General features: G+C 41.9%; 1 protein-coding gene across 1 annotated transcript in view; it reads right to left on the reverse strand.

Moving 5' to 3' along the window:
* Positions 1-22,972, reverse strand: part of lrp5 (low density lipoprotein receptor-related protein 5) — a 93,683-nt gene that overhangs the window by 5,492 nt on the left and 65,219 nt on the right. Inside the window, exons 9-19 of the mRNA XM_036568030.1 lie at positions 19,261-19,477; positions 17,353-17,642; positions 16,048-16,274; positions 13,200-13,384; positions 11,968-12,291; positions 10,001-10,197; positions 8,060-8,265; positions 4,753-4,943; positions 2,046-2,255; positions 1,660-1,785; positions 275-511 (exon numbers count right to left, since the gene is read on the reverse strand). Of these exons, the coding sequence (XP_036423923.1) occupies positions 275-511; positions 1,660-1,785; positions 2,046-2,255; positions 4,753-4,943; positions 8,060-8,265; positions 10,001-10,197; positions 11,968-12,291; positions 13,200-13,384; positions 16,048-16,274; positions 17,353-17,642; positions 19,261-19,477 (2,410 nt within the window). The remainder of the gene's footprint in view (positions 1-274; positions 512-1,659; positions 1,786-2,045; positions 2,256-4,752; positions 4,944-8,059; positions 8,266-10,000; positions 10,198-11,967; positions 12,292-13,199; positions 13,385-16,047; positions 16,275-17,352; positions 17,643-19,260; positions 19,478-22,972) is intronic.

The raw sequence follows: 22,972 nt of genomic DNA on the forward strand, positions 1-22,972 counted from the left end.
TGAACTGTTATCATAAGCCGAGCCTCAACCCCATCTAAACCATCAGTGGAGGAACTGACCCAGGTATATTTACTGGATCAGTAAAATTACTTTGAAATAATGCAGAATTAAGTCTGATCCAATTACAATCCTCTTGTTAAGGCTTTGTTAACTTGAATGACAGCAAACCACCCCAAACCACAAGATAATGGTTCTGGAAATACTTGTGTTCTATCCCGTAAAAGGCCTCACAAAGAAATAGAAAAAGTTTGTGTAGAGCTGTGTCTGATCGTACTGTCGCAGTCCTGTTCGTCTGAGCCGTCTGCGCAGTCCGGTTCACCGTTGCAGCGCAGCTGAGCGTCCACACACTGGCCTTTATCACACTGGAACTGCAGTTCCGAGCACACGGGGCAGTTCATCTCATCGCTGTGGTCAGCACACTCAGCGATGCCGTCGCAGCGCCACGCCATGGGGATGCAGTCGATGTCACCTGTGGCGCAGGTGAACTGTTCGCTGGAGCAGGTGGGCGGCTCTGAGGGAGGAGGAGGTCAGTTCAGAAGGGGTGGGGGGGCTAACATCATACACACTAGGTAAACAACACAGCCCTGTCTGTGGCTAATAAACGAGCAACACTGCACTGAGGGCGAAGAAAACCTTTAGAGGTCACACACCGTGTTCAGCTCTTTGACTTATTTACTATAGTGAACTGACTTTAGTAAAAACAAAACTAATGAAACTTTATTTTAGGTGGACATTTTTAATGCCCTAATTAAGTCCTACTAAGCCACAGCTGTTAAACAGAGAAGCGCATTTGCATGCACTAAATAATCCAACCATAATCAGATTTCTGTAGTTATCTGATTATTCAAATGGTCGTGTAAACAGCATAGTCCGATTACTTAGATCGAAGTAAAGTCTAGAAATCCAATTAAGAAATTTGATAAAGAGGCTGGATTTTAGCTCAGTAACAGATTTCTCAGTGAACTCTTACTCTGATTTCTTTCGTATTTCTCAGTCTGCGCATGCGTGAGAACAGACCGCAGTACCGGAAATAAGCGAGCAGCGGCGCTCTGAGACGCAGCAAAACACTTCTGGATCGACACTGAACCCAAATACATGCTTGACGAAATGAAGGATTTTAATATTCTTCATTTTCTAGATGATGTATGTTCATATTTTTAGCTAAAGTGACTCAGTGTTTTTTTTTTTAAAAAAAAGCCACGGTATGAAGTTTGAGTTTTACATTATGTTTACCTCACGTCTTATTCTGTGAGTTTACTGGCTGGTTGTAGAGCAGAAATCTGATCACTGCCCGTCTCTAGTAGACCCAGAGTTTTACATTATCTGATTACTGAAGAGCATGAAAACACGCAGAGCCAGTTACTGACACAATCTGATTTTCTGCTGTTATCAGATTCATTTTCTGTCCATATAATCGTCCTTATATGAATTACTTCTGACTCACAGATCGCTAAAACACATGGAGAAATTGCATGAAAAGTGCAAACCTATACGTTTCATTAACATATGAATTTGATGAAAATTCAAATTTCAATCGCTGGATTTGACCCCTCACTGCCGCCCGTAACTCTACGACACTTAACCATCACCTGTACCTTGTGCCACTGTATTGCTGTACGAATGTACTGTAAATAATACTGGAGTGTATGAGCTCCAAACCTCCACAGTTGAGCAGGTTCTGCAGCAGCACCAGGTGCATGGGGCACGAACAGCGCGGCGTCCCGTCACCTTTGGCGATGCAGATGTGCGAGCAGCCTCCGTTGTCACGGGAACAGGGGTGGGATGCTATGGAGAGAGTTGTATATGAACTGTATTTAGACTGTCCATCAGCATCACCTCATTCACATCACTTACTTTAGAGTGACCAGCATTGTGGCTTCTGTAATACTCTATACATTCTATAATGTACAGTCTATTATCACAGCCTATTGTATTCATATTTTACAGACTAACTGTCTGATGTTATAAACGCTGCAGCCGCACAGAGAGAACGGGACTGTCTGAACTGGCTCAGAGGTGAATCTGACTGATGAAGATGATCGTACCGAACTCCTCCGGCTCCATGTACTCCACGGCGTGGATGCCGGTCGGGTACTGGATCCGTCCCTGGATCCGCGTCCGTTTGTCCCCGGAGCGTTTGTCCACTCTCTCGATTGTCTGCTGCAGTTTATCGATCCAGTACAGGTGATCGCCCAGAACGGTCAGACCGATCGGCTGCAGGATATTAGAGTCCTGGAGGACGATCCGGTTGGCTCCTGGATTACAGAGAAAGAAAGAAAGAAAGAAAGGGCAAGTAAGAGACAGAAAAGTACAGAATGAAATGAGAGAGTCAGTGAAGGAAGAGAAAAAAACAGTATGAGAAAGAAAGAGGGAGAGTGGGAGTGATGAGGGGAAAGAAAGAGAAACAAAGAAGGAAAAAGAAAGAATGAGAGAGAGAGAGAGAAAAAGAAAGGAGAGAGAGCAAGACGAGAGAATGTGAGTGAGATAGAGAGTAAGAGAGAGGTGGGAAGAGGAGAGAGATAGAGAGAGAGAAGCAGAGAGAGAGAGAAGCAGAGAGAGAGAGAAGAGAGAGTAGAGAAAGTGTAGAGAGAGAAGAGTGAGAGACAGAGAGAGAGAGAGAAAAAGAGAGTAATGTTGATCAGTAAGGACCAGGAGGAGACAAAGACTAGAACAACAACAAAAGCACAGGGACCAAAAACATCTGCTGCATAACAAAACCTCGTATCTCCAAAATGGTAACTTCACAGTAGACGGAAAAACATACTTTACTTTTAATGGAAGTCAATGGAACCAGAAATTTTTCCAAGTCATTTTGGGCCGTTTCTTTTGAGCCGTTCATCATGAAATTCACACACAATGTAAAGAATTTTCAAATTAGTCAAAAACTGAAAAACAACAAAAATGGAGATACGAGGTTTTGTTCCGACAGCAGTGATATATGTGGTTTCCCTTAGACTGAGTGACATTTTTGTTATGTGATACTAATTATTTCAGAATCAGAGGCGTATGATATGATTGTGACTGTGTCCTTTATACGAATATTTGTTTTTGTCTAAAACAGATTTCCCTTCATGTTCAGTTCAATTTGATTCGATTAAATTCAACTTAGTTGGATTTAAATCAATTCAATTATATTCTGTTCATGAATCACCAGAACAGACTGTGAAGGGTCCGGTGGAGGTATTTCTCCTCCGTCAGGATCTGACCCATCAGTAACATCCCATTTCCCGACACTAACTGCAGTGATTATCTGATGCTGATTAAATCTTTCTGTGCTTTGTTTTCGCAGTTCTGATTGACGACGGTTTCTGGGAGGGAGATTAAGATCTTGCTGGAGAGGTTATGGATCAGAAATTTGTTCTTTTCACAAAATATTCCCCAACTGCGTCAGCGCCTGATTAGAATCAGCCTGCCAAAAGAGCCGAGGAAGAAAAATAATAAAAAAAACCCGATCGGGAATGTAGCTGAAACGGAGCGGCCAGACGGCCACAGAGTGTTCACCTTTCAGCAAAACACCGAAATCACAGTCAGACACAGCCAGACAATCAAAACACAAACCACCGGCAGTTTGGCAACGAGCTTAATCAGACTGACAGCGCGAAGCATGAGGAACAGAGACCCCACGATACAACGCACTGCAATACGACTTACTGTGATGCACTGTGATTAATACTGAGCAGGCATAACGTTATGACCACCTCTTTGTTTCTGCACCTATATAGTAAGAGGAGCTGTAAAATGGACAATGAGCGTAGAAACAAGGAGGTGGTCATAATGTTATGCCTGTTTGGTGTAATAATACCTGAGGGAAAAGTTTCATCTAATCATGTTCATACTTATTATTAAATACAGAACAAAGAAAGACAGTGATATTCTCTGATAAACAGACACATCACACCTGAGATCAGACAGGGACACACACAAATGACCTGTTATGAGCAGCTCTCCGTTATTAAGTTGGCTTGAAAAAGTTGAAAAATTGCATTTAAGGTGACACTGAATTTAAGGTGGAACTCCATTTCAGGTAGCACTAAGTTTAAGGTGGCACTGAATTTAAGATGGAATTGCATTTAAGGTGGAACTCCATATAAGGTAGCACTAAATTTAAGGTGGCAGCGAATTTAAATTGGAACTGCATTTAAGATGGCACTGAATTTGAGGTGGCTGTGAATTTTACATACCAGTAAATTTAAGACGGAACTGCATATAAGGTAGCACTGCATTTAAGGTGGCACTGGTTTTCAGGTGGAATTGCATTTAAGGTAGCAACATAATCCAACAAGCCTTGGATACTGTAGCAACCACCTAGCAACGTTTAAGCAACACTTTAGCAACCATCAACAGTCTTCCACCATTTTGACGTTTTAACGTAATTAGCTGGCTTTTTCAAGCCAACTTAAAGTTTGTTCACAAACTTTCCCTTCATTATTATTATTGTTGTTATTATTACTATTATTTTTATCATTATTATTATCAAAACCAACAACAGCAACAAGGTTTTGTGTCTTTAGGTCACACAAAATGTTGGTCCTTTGGTCCAGACCGTGGTCTGAGGCACCTTTAACACCTGCTATTTTAATTCGGACCAAACTAAGTCCGAAGGTCCGGACCAAACAAGGTAGGTGTGAAAGCCCCTAAGGCTGATCTCACACCTGGTTCGTTTGCTGAAGTACGAACCAGAGTTTAGTTTTTTGGTGATGCATCTTTTTCATTGAGTTCGGTTGTTTTCAAAAAAGACAAAGTGTCGCTCACCGGACAGGTCGCTGCTCTCGATGCGTTTGAGGTCGGCGTCCGCCCAGAACAGCTTCCCCAGCTTGTTGTCGAGCGCGAGAGCCACAGGCCGGATCAAACCGGTCGTGAAGAGTGACTCCCTCTCTGTCCCGTCCAGAGACGCCCCCTCGATCTTCGCCGAGCGGTCCTGCAGCGTGGTGAAGTACATGTACCTGCGGAAAAGGAGCAGATATTAACATCGAATCACAAAACAATAAGACAATATAGAGACCCCCAGCTAACGGGGGGAACAGGGCATGACTAAATTAGCTGATAATTAATTGTTATATAAATATGTGCAATTAATAATTTAACTACTAGAACCCTACAATAATACGGCGTAATAGTTTTGGTATTTTTTTTGGTATATAAGTATTTACAGGAGTCACAATCTCAGAAGACCCTGGGCTACTCAGATATGTCATTATTTGACATGTAAATGCTAACAGAATTTATATATCTTTATACATTTGTTTAATTTTTGCCACCTCATAAATTTTTTACATTTTTTACTTGAAAACAAGTGTCAACTCAGATATCTTTACAGAAATTGTTGGTCTGGAGTGTCTGTGAGCTGAAAATGCAATAATTTTGATGGTGATTCATTTTATTGGTCATTATTGAGTAAAATGAAATAATTAGCATAAGACGGCCTTATTTATTTATTTATTTGGACTCATGCTGAGTGCTGAAACTCTGATACACAGCAAGACAGCCTTTATTTTTTTTATTTACTTTTTTTTTTTAATTTTTACCCCGATTTTTCTCCCCAATTTAGTCGTCTCCAATTCCACCCGCTAGTTAGGACTCCCCCAGTCACACGATGCTATCAACGCTAGGAGGGCGAAGGCTAACACAGGCTTCCTCCGAGACCTGTGAAGCCAACCACCGCTTCTTTTCGAGCTGCCGCTCACGCAACGTCACTGGACAGCCGAACGCGCTCGGAGGAAAGCGCCAACCGCCAGATCTGTTACGTCAGCTAACAGACGCCTGCGCTGACTAGCATCGCGCTGAGTGATGGGGGGAGAGAGCCCAGAGAGAGCGAGGCCAATTGTGCTCTCTCGGACTCCCGGCTACGGACGGCTGTAGCATCACCAGGGATCGAACTCACGATCTCCTGATGAGGGACAACGCTTAGACGGTTGCGCCACTCGGAAGCCTAGTCAGCCTTTATTTTTAATTACAAATTGAGTTGTATGTTTACTATCATGAGTGTTCTGATGTCACTTTTGTAACCCTTTGTTATAATACGAAGGCTAAAAGCTAAAAGAAAGTTAATATAACAGTAGCGAGTGGGTTTTGGGTGGTTTTTGGAGCTGGATTGCTGGCTGACTCTGGATCAAACTGATCCGGCAGAACCGACACCGCTGGAGAAACAGCCACAGTGGAGCTGCTCAGGAGAGAAGGGTCTGTCTGCAGACTGCAGGACAGGGGCGGAACCTGGAGGGGCGAACCGTGCTGGAGGTCGACCGACCAGAGCAAAATGGATGTTGTGTTAATGTTCTTAATGCATATTCTTATAAGAACCATGAGAAGCCTGAACTCTATTCTCCACCAGAGGGCAGTGTAGAGCCTGCATCTTACATTTTACTCAGAGTCTAATCTGTTTAGTTTGAAAAACGCAGCCAGATAAAATGAAAAACAAATTTGAATATTTCAAAATGAAAAATTTGACCAACACTGCAGTCCTCTCCAAAACCACCAGTAAACCTACACGAGTCTTCTGAGTTTATATGGAATGTTGATGATGGAAAATAGTGGAAAATCTGAAATAATAAGTTTTCTTTGCGGACTATTTTGCCTCACAGCGCCCTGCATGTATCCCTCCACCATGAATGGAGTTTAAGTTCTCAAAACTATCATAAAACAGTGTCTCAGTCATCAGGCAGTGAATTCATAACCATTTCATGTAGGAACTTTCTGTGAGGGAGCTTTTAGAGGGGGACGTCTGGTTCCTATCACCACCACTGTGAACGACTCTGACCTAGTTTCTCTAGAACAGAGCGTTTCGTACCAAACCTCTCGGTTTACATTTTAACCACTTAATTATGCAGAAATTTTGAAAAATCTGTGGAATTCACCTTCAATACTGTAGTGGACTATAAACATAGTTACATTGCTAATAACAGCATGAGAATTTTATTTCGGCCAGAAGGCGAGTGCATACTTTCTTGAGTGTTATAATAATCGATTATAATCAATGCTAAGGCTCTAAAATCAGTGCAGCTGAACAGCCAGTAAGTGATCGTAGCTCATTATTTCACTCCAGAGCTGATGGAGCCGAGTTTTTCTGTAACATCTCCTCTGTTTGGATAAATCACACTGTGTTTTGTCTGCAGTCAGTCGTGTTGGTAAAGTCAGAGTCTCTGCTGGGAAACTCGTCTCCATCTGTTAGTGATTTCACTCTCTCTGCACACACGTCCAAACAAGACGACCCTCCGCCAAGTCTGCACTTTACACACTGCCTCAGTCCATTAGAGCAGAGATCACTGTGATAGTGGAGAGTGTGCTCTGGAACATCGCGGGGCTGGACGGTCAGCACTGCGCGGAACACACACGTGTTTATCCGAGGAACGCTGAGGATAAAAGGTTTGGAATCGTTTGACATAATTTCTGCTATTTTACTCAATAATAACTTCCAGAATATAGTATGAAATATTATAAACTGGATGCCAGAAGGTCATTTTTGATGATTTATTCAATCTTTCAAGTGGGAACAAGAAAAATAAACAAATATTTCACTGCAGTGATATTTTTACAATTATTTGCCATCACAATGGAACGTCACGTTTGAAGTACGAGGCATTATTTTTATTCTGCATTTCATTCTAGATATTAATTTTACTAGAATGTCAATCTGGATATTAATATGATTAGAACTTCATTCTGGATATTAATTTTCTTAGAATTTCATTGTAGATATTAATTTTATTAGAAATTCATTTTGGATATAAATTTTATTAGAGCTTTATTCTATATACTAATTTTATTAGAATTTCATTGTAGATATTAATATTAGAGATTCGTTCTGGATATTAATTTATTAGAACTTCATTCTGGACGTTATATTTGGACGTAACTACAATTTCTTTATTTTTTAAACCATCTTACTAATTACATCTAAACATATTGAAAAAATGTTATATCAGTTATCTGCAACAGATTTGGTATAACCTCTCCCTCCCTCTCTCTTTCACGCTCTCTCTCTCTCTTTCACTCCCTCCCTCTCTCTTTCACTCTCTCTCTCTCTCTTTCACTCTCTCTCTCTCTCTTTCACTCTCTCTCTCACCCTTTCTCTGCGTTGACCACGATGGCGCGGGGTTTGTCCTGGTCATCCTTCAGCACCTCCCCCACTGCCTGTCCGTCCATCCTCTGGATGTTGATGGTGTTGGTGTTCTCGCAGGTCCAGTACACGGTCCGGCTGAAGGGGTCCAGGCTGAGGTCATGAGGCTGTTTGAGCTGCTGGGTGGGGCTGGGGGAGACCACCGTTGCTGCCTGGAAGCACAAAAGATCAAATTACAGATGCGTATGCAAAATGTTTTGGTGATTTTTGAGTGAAAATAAGATCCCTACGAAGAACAAACTTACATTTTTTCTGTGTATTTTACTGCACTGTTTCTTTTTATTTGTGGAATTTAACATATTTGGGGAAAAAAAGTTTTTTTTCCATGCCAACTTTTGCACAGGCCAATTTCATATATTTCATTTTCCCCCAGTATGTTAAATTCAGCAGATAAATTGTAACTGTGTACTAAAATGTGCAGAAATGTGTTCTTTGTAGTAGATGTGCTCACTTATTCACACAACAGCAATGTGGAGTTATAAAGTTCGGGTGTGCAAACTTTTGTACATATGACCACATTTACAAGCATTTAAGGTGCACTGTGTGAGATTTAGGGGGGTCTATTATCAGAAATTGAATAAAGTAAACCAAACCATGTTTTCATCAGTGTATAATCAGCTGTAACTATGAATCGCTTTTTTTTATCTTAGAATGAGCCCCTCATATCTGTATAGTGAGCAGCTCCTCTTCAACAGAGGCTACCGCCGCCATGTTTCTACAGTAGCCCTAGAACAGACAAACCAAACACTGCCTCTAGAGGGCGTCTTTCACGCTTTTATACTGAAGCAGAAGCTTGAATTTGGTGGCGCTGTAGCTCCGGTTAGAAGGCGTAGAAAGAAGAAGAATCAGTGGTTGCTGCTGACCATTTTGTGTTGTGAGAAGTTTGAGAACCTAAATTTTGACAAATGGAGGATCAAACGTATTATTTAGCACAAGAAAAAGTGAGAGAGGCTGAAAAAACTTGAAGAAGCAAAGAACAGATGATGGCAGAAAACCTGAAGGCCACAGTAGGTCTACTGCACGCTTGGAAAGGGAGGGGTGAGGGATGGGGATTCAGCTGGTTGCAATCTCCAACCTCACCATTAGATGGCACTAAATTGTACACACTGCATCTTTTTTTTTTATTACTGCCTAACTTATGTCGATTTTTATTTCTATTTTTTATTTTCTGCACACTATATGTAAGTTTATGTGCAATTATATGTCTTGCTACTGAAATCTATCTATCTATCTGTCTATCTATCTATCTATCTATCAATCTATCTACCTACCTACCTACCTACCTAAAGTGAATACATGAATAAGATGATGGAAAACATACTTTAAATCATGTGGGTCTAAATAATTCAACTGGTACCTCTAAATGTATTAGACTGTTAAGCCGCTTTACCATCACATGGCACCGGCCCGACTCAACTTGAGGCAAATCTGGTACCTGGTACTATGTTTCGTGTCACCTCTGTCGAGGTTCCAAGCGAGCTGAGCTGATACCAAAAGGTGACGTGGAAAAATTCCAGACTGCTGATTGGTTGAAGAGAATCGTCACCATCACCCTAAACACATATGCTAGCGTTAGCTACCAGGTTAGCGTAGCCTCTTGCGTCGTCTCTGAGCACCAGAATCGTCTTGTCGTCTGAGCTCTGATGTAGTTTTTCCCCCAAACTCTCCTGTTTTTTCAGCAGTCTTTTGTCTCGCCGCCTCTTCTGAACAACATTTGTCTCCTTCACGTCACGGCAGGTTCATGTGGCGTTGCTATGACGGCCAGCTACATCGAGGGGGCGCTATAGTGCACTGAGTGAGACGAGTAGAGTTTAGCCACACCCTTTCGTGGTGGTCCGGCGTGGTCAGTTAACCTCACTGTACGCTGCAGACGTGAGCACAGTTTACCTGAGAGCCGTCGTCTCGCGCACGGCGGATGTTCTGCCGTCCGTCCACCCAGTAGATGAGGCGCTCGAGCGGATCGAAGCTGATGGCCCTCAGGTTCTTCAACACGTGGATCGGCAAGATCATATCAGGACTCTGTTCACCCAGAACCATCCGACTGATCGAGCTCCGCTGACTGAACAACAGAAAACTGGAGGGAGCTGCAGAGGAGAGAGAGAGGAGAGAGAGAGAGAGAGATAAAGAAAGAAAAAACAGAGAGAGTTAGAGATACAGAGATAAAGACATAAAAGAAAGAGAACATAAAGCAAGAGAAAGAAATAAGGAGTTAGAGATAAAAGATAAAGAGAAAAGAAAAAGAGATAACAGATGACAGATAGAGTGATAGATCAAGGAAAATGAGATAAAATAGAGAGAGATAATAAACATTAAAGAGAATTAAAGAGAAAAGATAGAGTTAGAGATAAAAAAATAGAGACAAAAAATAAAGTGACAGATAAAAGAAAAACAGTTAAAGAAATAAAGAGAGAAAGAGAAAAAGAAAATGTGACAGAGAGAAATATAGAAAAGAAAAGAGTTAAAGAGATCACGAGATAAAGATAAAGAGATCATGAGATAAAGATAAAAAGAAAGATAAAAGTGAAAGGAGACAGACAGATAAGGAGTTAAAGAAACAAAAGAAAAAGAGAGATGAATAAAAAGAAACAGGATAGAGTTAAAGAGGTAGAGAGACAGAGAGATAAAAATAAAGCAAGAGAGAAAGAAATAAAGAGATAAAAGCAGCGAGAGGGAGAGAGAGAGACATAAAGAGATACAAAGAGAGAGAGAGAGAGAGAGATAAAGAGAGAATGAGATAAAGTGGGAGTATTTTTGGCAGAATCATCACTTTAATCAGACCCAAATCTAAATGACTGGCTCTGATGTGGTGAACAGTCACAGTTTAGTAACGGACCATCAGCTCAGCCAGTTCACCATAAACAGACTCACTGCACTGATAGAAACACACTGAGCCACACGAGGACAAACTCTTACGCCTGTTCTCGTTCACATATCAGTGCAGCAGCTAATGAATCCACTTAGTGTCAATCTGTCTGAGATGTTCTCACACAAACGTACACTCCTGTGTCTTTCTGACAGTTTTAGTAGTTAGAGATGGAGTCAAAATGAATAACTGACTCTAAACTGAGTCTGTTCTACAGTTTCTCATTAGGCTGAATGAATAACCGACTCTAAATGTAGGTATTGTGATATAAACTGAGTCTGTTCTACAGTTTCTCATTAGGCTGAATGAATAACCGACTCTAAATGTAGGTATTGTGATATAAACCGAGTCTGTTCTACAGTTTCTCATTAGGCTGAATGTATAACTGACTCTAAATGTAGGTATTGTGATATAAACTGAGTCTGTTCTATAGTTTCTCATTAGGCTGAATGAATAACCGACTCTAAATGTAGGTATTGTGGTATAAACTGAGTCTGTTCTACAGTTTCTCATTAGGCTGAATGAATAACCGACTCTAAATGTAGGTATTGTGGTATAAACTGAGTCTGTTCTACAGTTTCTCATTAGGCTGAATGAATAACTGACTCTAAATGTAGGTATTGTGATATAAACTGAGTCTGTTCTACAGTTTCTCATTAGGCTGAATGAATAACTGACTCTAAATGTAGGTATTGTGATATAAACTGAGTCTGTTCTACAGTTTCTCATTAGGCTGAATGAATAACCGACTCTAAATGTAGGTATTGTGATATAAACCGAGTCTGTTCTACAGTTTCTCATTAGGCTGAATGAATAACCGACTCTAAATGTAGGTATTGTGATATAAACCGAGTCTGTTCTACAGTTTCTCATTAGACTGAATGAATAACCGACTCTAAATGTAGGTATTGTGATATAAACTGAGTCTGTTCTACAGTTTCTCATTAGGCTGAATGAATAACTGACTCTAAATGTCTCGTGTGTTACTCACAGCTGCAGTTTCGTCCGTTTGGGTCGAGCGTGTAGTGCGAGGCGCAGCGACACTGTGCCCCGGACGGCGACGCCAGGCACAGGTGGGCGCAGTGGCCGTTATTGTGGGAACACTCGTTAGAACCGTCCTGCCGAGACGAGTGGAACACCAGGATGTCCATGACGTACTCCAGCTGCCCCTGCACCACCGTCCGGTTCAGGCCGCTGCGCTTGTCCGCGCGCTCGATACTCCGCAGCGTCCAGTCCGTCCAGTAGATGTAGTCGCGGTACTGGGTCAGGCCGAACGGGTGAGGAAGGTCATCAGCAACTATCTCCCTCTGCAGGCCTGGAGGAGAAACGCAGGACAAAACGCTTCAGAGCGGAGAGAGAACAGGAGCAGGAACAGCCACAGCTGGAGCAGATGTTCAGAGTTTATTCAGTCATCCACTCTATGGATCTATGGGTCTATACATTTACCTATCAATACATTCATCTATCTACCTTTCATCCGCCAACCTACCTGCTCTCTTTTCATCCATCTATCATCCTTCCATATATACACTTTCATCCATCCTTCTACTCATCTACCAATCTTTTCATCCATCTATCCATCTTCTATCGATCCCAAGCAATCTTTCCATTCATCCCCATTCATCTATGCAGCCATCCATTAATCCTTCCATCCATTCTTCTACCCCATCGACCTATCCATCTTATGCTTCCATCCATCCATCCATGTCTCTATCCATCTATCCATCCTTCCACCCATTCTTCAAACCATCCATCTCTCCTTTCATCCATCATCTATCTATCTATCTATCTATCTATCTATCTATCTATCTATCTATCTATCTATCAATGTTTTCATCCATCCCTATATATTTATCAAACCTTTCATCCATTTTTCCACCCATCCACATCTCATTTCATCCATCTTTCCATCTATCTATCTGTCTGTCTGTCTATATTGTTGTGCGTATTTGAGTTCAGTGATTCCTGACTGGATATGTATATGTATCTGTATGTATCTGTATGTATATGTATCTGTATATCTGTATGTATATGTATCTCTTATCTGCCATAATCTACATTTTTTCTTATTTAATTAATTTTTACATTTTTGGAAAAACACAATCAATCAGCCTGTCAATACAGATACAATAATTACTGTGAGAATGCGCTGAGGATTGTGGGTATTATTTAAAGTGCTTCATCCTGATGGGTAAAATGCTCCTCAGGTGGTCAGAGTCTCACCCTGCATGTTGGTGGATTCGATCATGCAGGTGTCCAGGTCGGTCCAGTAGAGGCGCTGGTCAGCGTAGTCGATGGTCAGGCCGTTAGCTCGGCCCACTTTATCCACCAGAGTGACGATGTTAGTGCCGTCCATGTGAGCTCGGGCAATTCGTGGCCGCCCCCCCCACTCTGTCCAGTACATGTACCTGCAGGAGGAGCCAACATAAAGGGCTTTACATTTTAGAATAACGTAGATGACATCAAAACTTTAAAGTAACACAAACAGAATCATGGAGTCACCAAAAATGTGTTAAGAAAATCCAAACTGTCTTATAATTTAAATGAGTAGCCTAACATTATTCTGACAGACTGTAATACACTACAGGAAGTGTAGGGGGCGATATGGCTTCTACTGTTTCATTTAAAAAGCCTCTATAATGTTCATATGATCCACACAGTCACTCTGACAGACCGTAATACACTACAGGAAGTGTAGGGGGCGATATGGCTTCTACTGTTTCATTTAAAAAGCCTCTATAATGTTCATATGATCCACACAGTCACTCTGACAGACCGTAATACACTACAGGAAGCGTAGGGGGCGATATGGCTTCTACTGTTTCATTTAAAAAGCTCTATAATGTTCATATGATCCACACAGCCACTCTGACAGACTGTAATACACTACAGGAAGCGTAGGGGGCGATATGGCTTCTACTGTTTCATTTAAAAAGCCTCTATAATGTTCATATGATCCACACAGTCACTCTGACAGACTGTAATACACTACAGGAAGTGTAGGGGGCGATATGGCTTCTACTGTTTCATTTAAAAAGCTCTATAATGTTCATATGATCCACACAGTCATTCTGACAGACTGTAATACACTACAGGAAGTGTAGGGGGCGATATGGCTTCTACTGTTTCATTTAAAAAGCTCTATAATGTTCATATGATCCACACAGCCACTCTGACAGACTGTAATACACTACAGGAAGTGTAGGGGGCGATATGGCTTCTACTGTTTCATTTAAAAAGCTTCTATAATGTTCATATGATCCACACAGCCACTCTGACAGACTGTAATACACTACAGGAAGTGTAGGGGGCGATATGGCTTCTACTGTTTCATTTAAAAAGCTCTATAATGTTCATATGATCCACACAGCCACTCTGACAGACTGTATTATGTTACAGAATTAAAGGAAATTCCTGCAAGATGACTAGAAACTCTAATTTTCAGCCATTTAGCTCCAGTCAAGCGTATATTTGTGGTCTGGGGTTTTACAATTTGTCATTATTGGTAAAATGGGTGGAACAGGAAGTGGCCAGGCTCTGTTTAGCCCTGCTCTGAATGATAGTGGTAAATGGAGACGAACCAAAGAAGAATTGTTTGATTAGCCAATAACTTGAAAAGTAGTAACTGATAGATTAACTGCTTACAGAAAATATCATTAATTGCAGCCAAAGTATATGATAGAGGCATAAATTCTACAGATATTCCTTCCTCAAACGCTACAACGCTACAGCTGTATCTGGTGGAGGCAGCTGTGCGTCAGAAGCCACAGGAATGCCTTCAGGACACGAGTTGAGTCTCAGAGCCACACGCCGAGACCACGGCATGTTCATACACGCGCCCTGCACCACGCTCACACTCGGAGAACCCTGGCCTGAAGGAACGTTACAACTCACAACCGACTGCCAACCAACCTCTCAGAGCTCTGCCTTCCAGAAAGTAAAACTCAGAGTCATTACTGTGGTTGCATCATCACTATCACTATCGCCGTCGCTATCAAACGCCGCAGAACGTGCATTACAGCGTTATTAATGTCACATTAAGAAGACAAAAGGGCTGCAGAGCAACAGACGCCTCCACTCCTCAAAGCGCTTCCGTGATCACTCGGCTCCAGGGGCCGGATTTAGAAAGACTTCTTAAGAACAAATACTAAAAAGTTCAAAAGTTGGGCCTCACTCACTAATATCTCCCCAGGATTGTTCTTAAATGTGTTCTTGAGAAAGATCCTAAGAAAAAGTCTGCGTGAGATTCATGTCGTGTTCTTAAAGCGCAGAACTGTTCTCACATTTGTGCTCTTGAGTGTGTAGATTCTGTTCTTACCTAAGAACAAATCCCACATAAGAGAACACTGGTGAGTCAGAATCTTCGTAAGTGGGTTTTAAGAAGGAATTTCTTCTTAAGAACGATTGATAAATGAGGCCCATTCTTATGAACTCGTTAGTGTTTGTTTTAATAACCTTCACAAGTTTCTTCTTATGAAAGCTTTTGTGAAGCCGGCTGCAGTCGTCACCATGACAACACAAACCTAGCCCTTTCCAGTGTTTTCCCTGGGGACTTTTCTGCCTCACAATGCCCTGCACGTATAACCATTTCATGTAGGAACTTTCTGTGAGGGAGCTTTTAGAGGTGGACGTCTGGTTCCTATCAGCACCACTGTGAACAGTTCTGACTCGGTAAGTTTCTCTAGAACAGAGCGTTTCACACCAAACCACTCTGAACCGCTCTGAATGGCTCTGTTTACACCTTAACCATTTAATTAGGATGAAATTTGAAAAATAGGTGGAATTCCCCTTTTAGTCCCTGGATGACTCTACAGGAAGTGGAGTAAAGATCCTAATTGAAGGTGAAAATGTGTTTTTTTGGTCCTTAATCGTCTTTTGCTTGTCGGAGAACCGCCAGTTCTGTTACGTCAGCACTTCTCCATCAATCTGAAGAACAATTTCACCGTGCAAAGAATCATTTAAGCATGAAATGGTTCTATACAGAACTCATGGTTCTAAATAAAAACAGCCTTTTCTAAAGAACCCTTGAACAACTTTTTTTAAGTGTGTACTGCTGACGCTAGCGTCTCACCCGTTAGCTGGGTCTAAAGCGAGCGAGCGCGGGTTGTCCAGGTCTTTGCACACCAGAACCTGCCGGTACTGCCCGTCTAGCCGCGCCACCTCGATCCGGTTGGTGCCGGTGTCTGCCCAGTAGATGTTTCTGCCCATCCAGTCCACCGCCATGCCCTCAGGATAGTCCAGCCCAAACTCGATCACAGCCTCCACTCCGCTGCCGTTCATAAACGCCCTGCTGATGGTCTGAGATGCAGAACAACAGAGAACGGTTAGCTGCCGCTGCTAAAGCTACACGGCGAGGCACCTTTCATACACCGCTGTCATTCAAAGTGCTTTTCAGTCGGCAGCTGTGACAGAAGAACAGCTAAACAACCTGGAATCAGCCAGAAATGAACCCAATACCATTCGCCAAACGTGTAGTCTGATCTTCAGAGTCTGACCAAATCAGACTGAGCCATAAAATTGCCACAATATCAAGTTTAGCTCAGTCTGTCAGTGTTTGCCAGATCAGTATTAATGTTGTTTTGTTCCAGCCAGTCTGTAAAGCATCTTACAGCCCATTTAGTTTGGTATTGGGTTCATCAGCTCGCGTGGCCGGATCTAACTGTTGTATAACAGGTATCAACAAACAATTTATCCACTAAAGCTAAACAAAGTTTTTGCTGACATTCCTAACCTGAGCCCTCAAAACGAACGACACTACATGACATTGTTTTGTAAAAATCATATAAGCATAGTGTGGCATTGTTTGATGCCCTGTTTTTAAAATAAAGGGGCCCCTTTTTCGTTGGAGGGGCTCAAATATCATTAATTCTGCTTTAATGTTCTCTTAAAGTAAATCTCTTCCTCCACCTGCAGGACAGGAGCATCTCAGAGTGGATGATTTAATAAAATACTGTTACAGTTTGGAGCCCAATAAAAGAGATAAGCTTTAAATTCTGTGTATTAAACTGAATGACTTCTACACTCTTATAAAGATGGTTCTTCATGGGTTCTTTAGTAAAGACAGTGGTACTACATAAAACCTTGAACACTCAAAGAACCATTTGCATGCTCAAATGGTTCTTTGCATGGTGAACTGGCTCTGTATGTCAAGCTTGTAACAATATCAGAACCCTTTCTGGTGCGACATATAGCCACATTAGAACCATCTCCAACATTCTCATCCATTCCACCATGCAAAGAGCCATCTAATCATGTAAATGGCTCTTTGAGTGTTCATGGCTCTATGTAGAACCACTGATACTAAAGAACCCTTGAAGAACCGTCTTATTTAGGTGTCAATAATCTCACTGCGCGAAATGAATGAACGCCTCCCTGCCTTGGTGCTGACGTCCGTCCAGAAGATCCTGTTCTCGGCCACGTCAAAGTCCAGAGCGGACGCCTCCTTGACGCCGGTCAGTGGGATGGCCACGTCGTTGCTGTTGGTTCCCAGGGAGATGCTGCGGATCTCGGCTCGGTTGGTGAAGAGCAGGAAGGCTTCGGGAACCACGCAGGTGCGCAGATCACTCAGCAGCTCCAGACCCATCGGGCAGGCGCACGACACGCCGCGCGGCCCGAAGAAGCACAGGTGACTGCAGCCGCCGTTAGAGTCCGCACAGCCGTTAGTGCCTAAACACACACACACACACACACACACACACACACACAGACACAGACACACACACAGACACACACACAGACACACACACACACACAATCAACCCAAACACCCCAAACACAGGAAATCAGCAAAGGGGAATTCCACCAATTTTTCAAAATTTGTGTGTAATTTAAGTGGTGGTGTCAGCAACCAGGGGCCAGACTCACGAAAGTGTCTTAAAAAGCTTCTTAAATGTGTTTTTTCTTAACTTGATTCTTAAGAAAAAAGATTACGAAAAATCGTGAATATAACTTAAGAATTATCTTATTTTCTTTTTCTTAACTCTAAGAACAAGTGATATTCTTGAAAATATTATGTTCTTAAATGTTTTCTTAACATTTTACGACAGACTCACGCTCGTCTGTAAGAGCTGACGAGCTTAACGTGTAAATTTATCACAGACGCTGCCTCAGCTGCTCCTCATCCTCGTCCGTCACCCCTCAGTTATCATATTTTCCAACGAGGATTTTTTTCTTGTTGGCCGTTTCTTCCTCCATCATCTCTAAATCTTGTTTGCTAAAATTTTTTAAACGCTTGGTTTGATGTTTTTCCTCCATTTAGCACCTCTTTCGCTCATCACAGCCTCCAAAACTGAAATAATCTGCCCCAAACAAAACACCACACTTTCAGATTATAATCAGTCTGCAGCAAACTGGGTTCTCACAGATTTTCTTGTGAAAAACAAGGCAAATGACATTAAAGCGCAGACTGTGCTGTGGTTTGCAAAGTGAGCAGTTGTTTTTTATGAGGGTGATAAAAAATGTTTATCCTATTTTTTCAGTATTATAAGCAACTGAAATAGAAGCACTAGTGGAAATTAGCACTATTACAGCTGTGGAGTTTGGAAACACATCAACTTTTATCTTTCCATTCAGCAGCGCATAAGCAGAGCTTGGCAGATCCTGATAAATTATGTCACAATATGCTTTTCTGAGCGTATCGTGGATCTGCAGCACTTAAAGAACATTAATTACACATTTCATTATAAAGTGAGCATAATTAGGCTGTTTAATCAGATTTAGTGCAGCACAGTTTGAAAAGCATTAAATGAAATCATTGTAGCTATAGGTTTACTATTATTATTATTATTATTATTAGTAGTAGCAGTATTATTATTATTAAAGTACTTTTATATGTGGCACTACAGGCTCTATTTTGTCTGTTCTAACTTGGAAATATCATGACGCATATCATGTATTGTGAAAATGTCTTGAAGTATCGTGATAAAATATGTTTGCCGTATCGCCCAGCCCTGAGCAAAAGTCATTTCATTAAATGGAAAATCAAAGGAAAACAAGAATGTAGTCTTTTTAATGATACAAAATATTATCAATCGTACTTAATATGACCAAGAAAAAAGATTTAATTTCAGGTTGACTTCAAACAGATCCATTAACCCTTAAAATCTCAGGCTTATTACATACTAAGGCTGATCATTCAGTAACTACAGGGACTTCAATGCAAACTGGCTGAGCTGTTCTTAGATTATAGAACTGTGTAATAAAATCTTGGGACCACCGGTAAACAACGCTTGATTACAACTGACTGAGTTCTAGATTCAGTTCCAGGGAGGCTTGACCTTCTTACCGAATGTTTCAGTGACTTTGGTGGCCTTGAGGCCCATGAGGTCGGGAAGCTGCTCTACGATGACCTCTCGCACGGCCTTGGTGGTGTGGACCCTCTCGATGCTTCGGCGCTGCCAGTCGCTCCAGTAGATATAATCACCCAGCAGAGTGAAGCCGAAGATATGAGGCAGTTTATCCTCCAGCAGAACCATTCTGTTAGAACCGTCCACGTCTATCACCTGAAAAACACACACGGACAGACGAGAACAACTCTTTAACGAACATTTTCAAAAAACGACTAACAATCTGAACCAGACAAGCCATTAAAGGTGTAATGTGTAAGATTCAGACACCATCTAGTGGTGATGTTACAGATTGCAACCAAGTGAACCCACCTCCCTCCCTCACCCCTCCCTTTCAAAGCATGTAGTAGAACCTACGGCGCCTATCTTGTTAATTTTGTTGGTAACTGTGCCCATAGCCATGTTCTACACTCTTAAAAAAGATGGTTCTTCAAGGGTTCTTTAGTAAAGACAAAAACAGTGGTTCTATACAGAACCATGAACACTCATGGTTTAATGGTTCTCCGCATGGTGAAATTGTTCTTCAGATTGATGGAGAATGTGTTGTATATGGTTCAATACAGAACCTTTTTGAAAATCGTTCTATGTAGCACCAAAAAGTGTTCTTTTACTGTACAAGTTTGACATTGTAACAATAGAAGAACCCTTTTTGGTGCTATACAGAACCATATACAACACATTCTTCAATCATTGTCAACAATTCAACAATTTCACCATGCAGAGAACCATTTAAGCATGAAAAGGCTGTTTGAGTGATTCACAGACCCATTTTCTTTACTAAAGAACCTCTGAAGAACTTTAAGAGTGTCCACTAAATGACCTGTCCAGCAGGAAAGAGGCAACTATGGCGTCACTCTGAAAACATTTTGCTGTTGTCAGAAGAAAACCTCATATCTCCATTTTTGTCCTTTTTCGGTTTTTGACAATTTGAAAATGCCTGTTGTTCTTTACATTGTGTGTAAATTTCATGATGATTGGACCAAAAGAAACGACCCAGAATTACATGGAAAAAACTCTGGTTCCATTGACTTACATTAAAAGTAAAGTATGTTTTTTCTTTCTCCTGTAAAGTTACCATTTTGGAGACGAGGTTTCCTTCCGACAACAGCGATTTGTTCTTCATCAGCAATTTAAGGTCACACCCGTTTATCCTTGTTTTCTGCCACCATCTGTCCCGATTTAGTTTTGGTTCTTTATGTCTCTCTTTGACGGTGAGGATTCACCCTCCCTCACTTTTTCTTGTGCTAAATAATAAGTCTGATACTCCATTTGTTAAAATTTGGGTTCTCAAACTTCTCACAGCACAAAATGGTCAGCAGCACCGGCAGCAATTCTTCTTCTTTCTACGTCTTCCAACCGGAGCTACAGCGCCACTGAATTCAAGCTGCCACTTCAGCGTAAAAGTGTGAAAGGCGCCCTCTAGAGGCAGAGTTTGGTCCGTTCTGGGCTACTGTAGAAACATGGCGGCGGCAGCCTCTGTTGAGGAGCCGCTCAATACGTAGATATGAAGGGCTCATTCTAAGATAACGACAACACAAAGATTTTAGTGACAGCTGATCATACACTGATGAACACATGGTTTTGTTTACTTTATTCCATTTCTGATCATAGATCCCCCCTAAATCTTACACACTGCACCTTTAACAGGTGACACGGCCCACCAGAGAGTCGACTTTATTGCTGATTAACGCATTTAGAGCAGCTTTTCATGTTTACCTCAGCACCACTACAGACGCTGCAGAGAGGCGACCACGCCGCTCAAAAACGACGAAAAAGATAAACACGCTGGAATCAGCCCTGCAGCTCTCGCCAAACAGCTGCACAACATATGGATGATTTGATAGATCTACAAACGCTTACATACTTCAGCTGCCATAATTGTTGTGTCTGATGCCAAAGCAGCCCAAATTTCCAAAACGAGGGGAGAGAAAACGAGCAGATATGTAATCACCAACACAGCGGCTATTTTAGGATATTACAGAGAGAGAGAGAGAGAGAGAGAGAGAAGAAGAGAGAGAGAGAAACAAACAAGAGACAGAGAAAAAACTAGAGCGAAAGAGTGAGCAAGAGAAACAAGAGAGAGAGAAACAAGAGCAAAAAGAAGGAGGAGAGAGAAACGAGAGAGAGAGAGAGAAGGAGAGACGGTGGAAAGAAACAAGAGAAAAGAAAAGAGAAAAAAGAGAGGAGCAGATAGAAACAAGAGAGAATGAGAGGAAAAGAAACAAGAGAGGAGAGAGAAACAAAAGAGAGAGAGAGAAAAAGAGAAACGGAGAGGGAGAGAGATGAAAAAAGAGGGAAAGAGAAAGAAATGAAAGAGGTGGAGAGAAAGAGAAAAAAGAGAGGGAGAGAAACAAGAGAGAAGGAGTGAGACAAAAGAGAACCGAGAGAGGGGGAGAGAGAAAAACAAAAGAGAGAGAGAAAAACAGAGAAACAGGGAGACAAACAAAAGAGACAGAGCGAGAAACAAGAGCAAAATAGGAATAGAGAGAGAAACAAAAGAGAAAAATGAAGAGAGAAACGAAGACAGTAAGATGGACTAAAGAACATCAGCAGAGCTGAACACAGCGGCGGTTCTGTCAGGATTTTGTTTAGTTTTATAGAAAAACATCTGAAAAATATCAACTATTAAAGGTAAAATTTAATCTCCAAATCAATCAAATCTTTGATCTGGATTTTGTTCCTGAGCTCTAAATCCCCCAAAACCAGGACTAACAGAAGGCGGCAGCAGGTGAGAGCGAGTCCAGCCCGCCGAGAGACTCGAGCAGACACTGGAGCAGCTCGAGGCGCCGAACATCACGTTTCAGCGCTGCGGAGTAAACGCTCCTCACACAGCGCCTCAAATATTCGGAAACGTGAAACTCGCACACCCATGAGGTCATTCCTGGACCGAGTCCACGCCTCTTATTACCACAAACACCGCAGAGAAATTAGGTCAACACACACCTGCAGGAGAAAAGAGGAGGAAAGAGAGAACGTGGTTCCTGCAGCACCGGAGGAAGTTCTAAACGCTCAGATTAACAGCCACTGCTGAAACACAGGTGAAGCCGCCTGACGAACACCGCCAAGGAAAGTACTGAGAGGAACCGGGGCTGAAAAGGAGAACCTCCTTAAGAGCATGAGGAAGAACCAGAGAGGAACCGAGTCTCAAAAGGTCTCAGCCGCTCTGGACAAGAGTGTTAATTGCTAGAAAATTACAGAACAAACCTACAGAGAACCAAAAAGCGTTCTGCTATTGTTACAATGTCAAGCCTTTTCAAAAAGGTTCTATACAGAGCCACATACAACAACTGAAGAACCGTTAAGTGAACCATTTAAGCATGCAAAGGTTCTTTGAGTGTTTGTGGTTCTATGTAGAACCCAAGTCGTGGTCCAGATCTGTTCCTCACACTGCTACAAATTCTTTCCATTAGTGTAATTAGTTTTATTGGCTGGCAAACCTCTCTCTCTCACACACACACACACGCTCACACACACACACACACACTCACACACACACACTCACACTCACACCCTCACACACACACACACACACTCACACTCACACCCTCACACACACACACACACACACACACACACACACACTCACACACACCCTCACACACACCCTCACACACCCACACCCACACACCCTCACACACACACACACACACA

This window comes from Colossoma macropomum, unplaced genomic scaffold (genome assembly GCF_904425465.1).
Source record: "Colossoma macropomum unplaced genomic scaffold, Colossoma_macropomum, whole genome shotgun sequence".
Classification (NCBI taxonomy): Eukaryota; Metazoa; Chordata; class Actinopteri; order Characiformes; family Serrasalmidae; genus Colossoma; species Colossoma macropomum.